The sequence below is a fragment of the Miscanthus floridulus genome, chromosome 1, assembly GCF_019320115.1.
Source record: "Miscanthus floridulus cultivar M001 chromosome 1, ASM1932011v1, whole genome shotgun sequence".
In the NCBI taxonomy this organism is placed as follows: domain Eukaryota; kingdom Viridiplantae; phylum Streptophyta; class Magnoliopsida; order Poales; family Poaceae; genus Miscanthus; species Miscanthus floridulus.
In genome coordinates, this window is record NC_089580.1 from 36,235,796 (window position 1) to 36,243,469 (window position 7,674).

General features: G+C 44.0%; 1 protein-coding gene across 1 annotated transcript; it reads right to left on the reverse strand.

Annotated features, from left to right (window-relative positions):
- Positions 1-3,234: 3,234 nt before the first annotated feature.
- Positions 3,235-5,632, reverse strand: LOC136478942 (uncharacterized). Its single transcript, XM_066477029.1, has 2 exons — positions 4,692-5,632; positions 3,235-3,794 (listed from the first exon to the last, which is right to left on the reverse strand). The coding sequence occupies exons 1-2, from the start codon at positions 4,940-4,942 to the stop codon at positions 3,755-3,757; spliced, it is 291 nt and encodes a 96-aa protein (XP_066333126.1). The 5' UTR covers positions 4,943-5,632; the 3' UTR covers positions 3,235-3,754.
- Between the last annotated feature and the right edge of the window lie 2,042 nt (positions 5,633-7,674).

A 7,674-nucleotide genomic window follows, 5' to 3' on the forward strand; every position in this document is an offset into this window, starting at 1 on the left:
TACTACAACTACAAGCAGCTTGCCGTGGAAGCTAAGAAGTTTCTAGAACCCAGCGGTTCCAAAGAGGCAAAGACACGATCACACGAAGACTTGTCCCGGTGACCCGGACCCAATCACGAGTCAGCCACAAAAAAAAAAAGCAGCGCAAACGACCCAAAGAGGGAGCCCGACACAGACGCCGCAGATCGAATAAAGATAAATCCGGCGGCCACAAAATTTGTGTGATGGAGCCAAACGTTTCACACAGACAAAGGATAGCTTTTGTGTATATTTTTGTCAATTTTGCTAAGTTGATGACACGGCAGACAGTGGCGGATGCAGAACCTTAGGTTCTTAACAAAGGGCATGCCACACAAGAGTTTTTACATTCATTTCGGTAAATCCATTTAGCAATTTAGTAAATAATTATAATTTATACCTGCAATTCAGTATTTAAGTTTGAAAAAGTAGTCGTTTGTCCATTCTCGAACAAGTAGACGATCTGTTGTCCAAATTCTATTTTATTGCAGAAGAAATAATTTGTAGTGTTTCTCGCATTGCGTATATGTACGTACTATACTCCGTGCATTACAATTTACAACGGGGGTAAAAACAATCATGACATGTTTGGGATGGTTGGAGAAACAAAATAGCCGTGTAACACACTAACACTTCCCTAAAAAAAAGGCCGTGTAACACCAGCGGAGGGCTGCATCAATCGCTGACTTGTCCAGTGGCACGTTTTTGGGCTTTGGCGGAGGCCAATATTTGAGCACGGGCGAGGTTGGTGCCAACATCAATTGTCAATCGGCCGCCACTGCCGCGTACATTTGCCATCGTTCATCAGCATGTTCGTTTGCCTGTGGTTTGTCATAAACGATCATAAATTTTCAATCAAAATAGTATTTTTCTCTCACACAAATCAGCCAGCGATATTTTTTTATGAACCAACAACAATACGAATCGGCCAACAAACAGGCTCCATAAATCGATTCCAAATCGTCGAGGGAGGAAAAACGATTGGTACGGCTCATTTTCAGCCTGGGATCGACTCTAGGACAGTAGGACCAACTGGGATTAATTGGATTTGCGCGGCTCATTTTCAGCCTGCTGTTTTTTTTTTTTTTTTGAGATAGGTCAGCCTGCTGTTCTTCCTTAGCTAGGTTTGGATGGCTCTTGTATTGGGCGTAGGCCCAACTAAACGCTGCGCCGGCTCCCTCCCCTATAGTGGGCCTATGCCCAAATCCCCGCCGGAGCTCTCGGACACGCCTTGCTAAACACACGTCTTCTATGGCATAATAACCAGAACCAGGGCTCAAACTTGTGAGCTGACTTTAGCGGGTTACTTGCCTTGCCGCTGCGTTAAGAAAGCTGGCCTGTAATTTCTACTCATGACATGGTATGTACTTATCTCTAAACTAGGTTTATGTCCATATGTTGTATCGGGAAAAAAATAGTACAATAATAATTCAAGTTTGAGCGTGTGTTGTACCATTTTAAAAATATTTTGGATGTGATGCTCTCAACACATTCTATTTATAGCCAATCATTACTATTGCTTGAGTGTCCATAAAGCATGATAATTAGCACATAATTCAAGTTTTTATGTGAAATCGAAACAAATTAGTTCATACTACACTAACCGTGTTCACTATGACTATCTATTCTATCATGTCTTATTTGTGATATACTTAAGATACTCTTGTGGTCTTCCAGAATTAAAAATCTCCTGGAGTTCTCATCATAAGCCAATAGTTAGAACAAAAAGTCCTCCACGTTTGGCTATCAACTATCATGTGCATAAGTCAGGTACCAACTCTCAGTCCCTTATATTTCAGGACGAGGAAGTAATGCTTATTAGTGGTGGGACCGTGGAAGGCAGCATCACTAATCACTGGTGCTAACTCCTCTGGACCGTCAAGTGCCCAATACTATCGTGTGCCGTTGCCGTAAAAGTCATGGAATCAAAAGCCACAGCAATTCGAACCGAGACCACTTGCTTCAATTTCAACTAAAGATCCCCTGCCGGGATGAGCCTCTGCCTCTGCCTCTGCGTGCAGCGTGCGACTCCATTGAGTGTTGGCTCATCTTATCAATCACTGAGATAGTGAGATACCCTACGCATCTGCTGAGCTTTGCTAGACGTCAGAGGCTTGCAAGAATCTATCTCGGGGGTACATCTGCTGCTCCTGGCAAACTTACATCCAGTCAGATCTCAGAGAGGTAAGACGAACACAGCACTCAACGTCGCTCTTGTACATCACATTTTCTTTTTTAATTAATCAGAATGCCCTAAAATGTGTTAGCTTCAAAAGTAGAAATGCCACTTAATTAACTAGATCTACACAAGAGATATATGACTTCATGTTTCAACTAATCCAGAATTCTAGGCCTTTTAGTTCTAGCACATACAGTAGTAAGCTCTCAGTTGCTTCCAAGCAACTGAAATACAGCGTACAAAGAGACACTGCATTGGAAGCTAGGATGTACTCTATGTACGCACTGTTTTTGGATCCCAAAGAGTAAAAGCTAAAAAGCAATGGATCTGTGCTTGCATTGGCCCCAGGCCCCAGGGTGCCTCTGGACTGGAGGCATGCAACGCAGGAACAGATTCATCTCTGTCTCCCCTTTGCTCTGCATCTGATAGAGTTGCAGTGAACAAAGCAGTCCACATAATGCAGTGCATCTTCAGTTCACAAGATGACTGGTCAATAGGTTAGCCCCCAGGACCAGGAGCCTTCATCTTTTGGACAGAAACCACAGCTCTTATCTCACAGAGTCACAGTGCCCTCACTATCTCTCTCCCCCTCTCTAGCATCCTTGTCTGCTTTAGAACTCAAGCAAGGCCACTTTGCCCGTTCAAAGCTTCACAAGAAAAGAAGTTAAAGAGAGAAGGTACAATGGAGGGAGAGGGAGGAAACAAAAGAAGAGAAAAGGCAGGCTTGCTGCTTTGGCAGGCTGGCTGGCGCTTCTCCTCTTTCTCTTTTTTTACCCTTCTCTCCCTTCGCTTTTAACCTGCTCCTGGTTTGTTTGTTTGTGGCATGTTTGATGCAAAAGGTTCATGTTTTGTGGTAAAAACTAGACTGCTAGAGACATTCACAAGACTTGTAAGCCTGAATTTTGGCAAACAGGGACTATATTTTGAAACAAAAAAAGAAGATAAAGTTCTGTAAGAGAATTGTATGTGCCGGTGCTTCTTTTCAGAGTTCAGACCCATGACTACTTTAGCAAATTTATGATGTGCTGGTGCTGTGCTGCAGACCATACAGTGGCAATGCAAAAGAATGAACACCTCAAAGAAAACAGGGTACTGCTACTGAGATGTATAAAGCAGCTGCGGCCAAAAGAGAGAGAGAGAGAGAGAGAGAGAGAGAGAGAAGAGGAGGAGGAGGAGCTCTTGCCACATCCCTTTGCCAAGAATCTTTGATGCTTGCTTGTTTCCATGTGAGAGGGAAGCTTGATACTTACTGCTCTCTTTACAAAAAACAAACCCTCACAGGTGGAATCGAATAGCCTTTGTTTCCCCCCAAAAAGCTAAAGTTTTCATCATGCTTAAAACTGTCTTAAATAGCAGTGCTTAGAAGAAGATAGGCCACCTCCCCCTAGTTACACCCAACATCCCAGCCAGACCCACCACGATGCACCTCTTGTCTGTTCCTCTTCCTCCATGCAATGCAATGCAATGCATTGCATCTTCTGTTTGCTTGCTGCTCCCAATATGTCGCCGGCCTCTTCGGAATCGGAAGCTTCCATGCCTCGGCATGCGCTGCCGACGTCATGCTCGGCCCGGCGATCGTCCTGACTTGCCGGTTCCCCTGGAGAAGGCACAAGGATTTGAAACTGGATTAGAAGGGGGAGAAGCCTGAAGCATGGTCTGACTGAGACAGCAGAGTCTTTGTTTCAGCAGGTGATGCACTGAAACCGTTAAGACTTTCTGTTGTTTATTTATCATGATGAACCGTGGTGGTGCGCTTTGTTTGACTGCTTTCATGGATGTAGACTAATGATTTCAAGAATGATATGTGCATCTATGTTACTCATTGGGGGAATAGGACTTATGTGCTTGCTTTTGCTGAAAGATTAGCATATCATCATAGGGGAATGTGGGAGTGATGAGGAAAAGGAGCGCATGGCATCTTTTGCTCATATGCGTCTCCCTTTGTTTTTCCCTCCCTGCCTTTTACTCATATATTTATTTATGTTATGTGAAACATTAGTTTTTTCTTTCTTTTCTAACCTATATAGTACATGAAAATGAAAAATCTTCAGACAAAACATGGTAAATGGGTGCATATGGGGAGACAAACTGATTACATGTTTGAAAAAAAAACGAACGATTTCTGGCTATTACACAGCACATTGAAGGCACTGCCAAACATTCACCTTAGACTACATGCCAGCAGACAGAAACTGGTGGAACAAGAACATTCCCTTCCCATAACGCAAGCCTGAACAAACAAGCTATGACAAAAATGTCGCAAGTGTTGAAATTCTGCTATTTCAAGTTGGATGAAGGCTACAATAGTAGTAAAGAAACCCTGCAACTTCCATTTTCTAAGCCTATATAAAACGTCTAGTTTCAAGAAACCTGTGCATTGGTACAAAGATAGCAACTGCTTTTCTGAAGTGGCATGACAAGGGGAAAAAAGGACCAACTCAAACACCAAAACCAAAGCTTGCAGTGCAGTAGCGTAATCTGTAAATCGAAGTACCTGTTGTGGATAGGATCAGGACCATTGGGCACCCTTCTCTTGCTGTCCTGGAAGGGATCATCAACCTTGAAATCCTCCAGAGTCCTCTGCCCTCCAGCGCCTCTGCCCAGCATCCTCCTCCCGCCGATCGCCGCCGGCAGAGCCGCTTTCTTGACGTCATCCATGACGAACGACATCAGAAGAAGCGCTCCAAACAAGATGGCCAATGCCGCCGGCGCCGCCCGCCTCACGGACACGGCCGGCCTTGTCATGACACCCACCGGTCGTCGCCGCGCAGCGTCTTCTTCTTCCCTGGTCTCCTCTTCCTCCTCCTCTCTCCTGGCGACAACGCTGGTCTTCTAAGAGCTCCTTCTCATGGGCATGGGGTGGCGCAAATGCGATGCAACGCTGCTGCGGCTGCGGCTGCACAACGTGACTGCATATTATAATGTGGGGAAGTAGCAGCAGGATTTGTGTCAGTCGCTGTTGCGGTATTCTTGCTTCTTGTTCTGTTCTGGCCTCTGGGGCTTTCTTTTGCTTTGGCCGATTCTGCTGTGCTTTTGAAGGGCCTGGGAGGGGGGAGAGTAGTAGCATCAAAGCAAGCTGAGCCATGCTTGCTTTTATTGCACTTTGCTTTTTGAGTTATGTTGTTTTCTTACCTTTCCCTTTTAATCCCTTGTTTCTTCTTATGAAGAAAAGGGTAAAAGACAGTGGATGAAAAAAAAGTCTTGAGAGGCATTGCTGCTATCTGATCCTTAAGGCTGCCCCTGTTCTCCCTCAAGTACATTCCTATTGGAAGGTAATTCAGGTCATATGTGGAAAAAGAAAAGGAAAGAATTCATCTTTGAGTCATTCTAGGAGAGAACAGCATGACACATGAGAGATTGCCATGGCAAAAGTGATGTTCAAAAGCAGCAGCTCCAAATCCAAAGTGAGCAGCACCCTGAAGAAATAAACTTCACTTTCATGTGATCTGTCTCAATCCTTTTGAGTGTCCTTTTTTCTTTGGGTGAATTGGTGCGATGTTTGTATAGAAATGCTCCTTCATCAGGAACCAAAACTGTGGTTTTGATTCTCTGCTAAATAAATTCCCTTTTGATTATTCTGAGCATGCTCACTGAAGCCCTATTACCTGTATCATCAGTGTAACAAGATTTTGTTGGATTGCTGCTTCCTTCATGCTGGTGCCCTTACATATGGAATCAAATGACTGGCCAAATTGTGTAATTATATATTTGTTTGTCTCTCTCCTTGCTCTTGTGCAGGAGGCAGGGTTTTTTTGGCAGATCAAATCTTGAGGCAGGAGACTGAGGCCAAAGAGCTTCTATATTGCGGAAAGGGCCAAAGAAGTTGGTTATTTTTGAGACAGTCTGACACAGTCGCTGTCCTTAAATCCACTGTGAAGCTAGACAACAAACTGCCTGTTTTGTTCGTTAGTTTCTGTACTGATAAGTCCGACTGATATTGATTTGTTACGAGAGAAAAACACTGTTAGCTGGCTGACAAGGCCTGACTAAAATCAACATGCGAACAGGCTGAAAATAGTAAAGCAAGCCGGAACAGAGAGTTGCATGCCACAGTGTCACTCCAGCCAGCCTACTGTGGCAGTAAATCACAAATTACAGCATCTCCCAACTGCAGTAAATTCTGGATTCATGTAACCATCTACTAGATGGCACACATAAAAACACGAACAGACTTCAAAACTTCTGAACATTATGAATGCCACTTCATTTCATCCCATATTCACTCAAATATGTGTATACTAAGTTAGTGTCGACGTCAGTGTCTAGAAGGTGTGAAACTGCATGTTTACCATCTTCTACGAATTGCAACCTGCACATATTACAGCTCTTGTTGTACTGAGTTACTGGCCTGCTGAGTCTCCAGGCTGCCAGCCATGTAGACCGGGCTATTCTCGCATAGAGTAAGCCTGATGCTCGCAAATCTCGCCCTTGTCAGACAGAACATCCTTCGCTTTGCGTCGTGCTTGATGCATGTTTTTTTCACATGAATCCACTTGGGTGAAGACCATTTCTCACGCTCTGTAACACTACAACCCTACACTGCTTTCACTGCAAGCAAGCGACAGTCAGGTTGCGTTTGAACATCGAGAAAGAGAGGGGAAAAAAAGATAATGATGCTTTGTTTAGTTCCTTCTCTAAAGTTTAGTCTCTATCTCATTGGATATTTGACCACATGCATAAAGTATTAAATATAGACTAAAAATAACTAATTGTACAGATTACGACTAATTTACGAGACGAATTTTTAAAACCTAATTAGTCAATGATTTGACATTGTGATGGTATAGTATATGTGCAATTTATTTTATTATTATTATTCAAATACTTTCATATGACATCTCGATGTGACACCTGATATAACACTCGTAATATTTAGTCCCTGTATTTAAACAGGGCTAAACGTCAGTTTCAGACACCCGCTCGGGCGACGGTGGTGGGCGCAGGCTAGTAGGCCACGCTCTGTCGCTCTCCATTGCTGTGAACTCGTGAAGGATTTCGGTTTGATTCAACAATTATCCCTCAATCACCGTCAGACTGGAGCGATGTAACCGCCGAGGCAACGCCTCCGCGAGAGATCTCCGGCAAACGCCGGCGGTGGTGAGGCGTAGGGGCCTAGGCCGAGCCGCCCCAGGGGCCAGGGGAGAAGAACCGTCCCTTGCAGATCGGCAAACACGTGAACAACCGCGGGCTAGCAGGCCGGCACATCGCCTTAGGCCCACCAGCAGTAGTAGATTATTTTCGTTTTTTTTTTGAGGAAAAGGTTATTTTCGTTTATTTCCGTTCCTCGAAGGTTTCTGTAGGAGATATAGTACCGTACTGTGGAAACATATTTCGTGCGTCATATTCAAAGATGTACTAATCTACTAGCGAAATGCCACCCGGGAAGGGAGGCACAAGCTATGTATATGTGTATAAAAAAATGAATGGATGTGCACATGTATGTATGCATAATAATACACATGTATGTGTGTGTATGT

Excerpts from the sequence above, each read along its gene's own strand:
- LOC136478942 (XM_066477029.1), bottom strand. The coding sequence starts at position 4,942 with ATGACAAGGCCGGCCGTGTCCGTGAGGCGGGCGGCGCCGGCGGCATTG. Across the intron at positions 3,795-4,691 it reads CCTGATCCTATCCACAACAG|GGGAACCGGCAAGTCAGGAC; the intron begins GTACTTCGATTT and ends TGCCTTCTCCAG.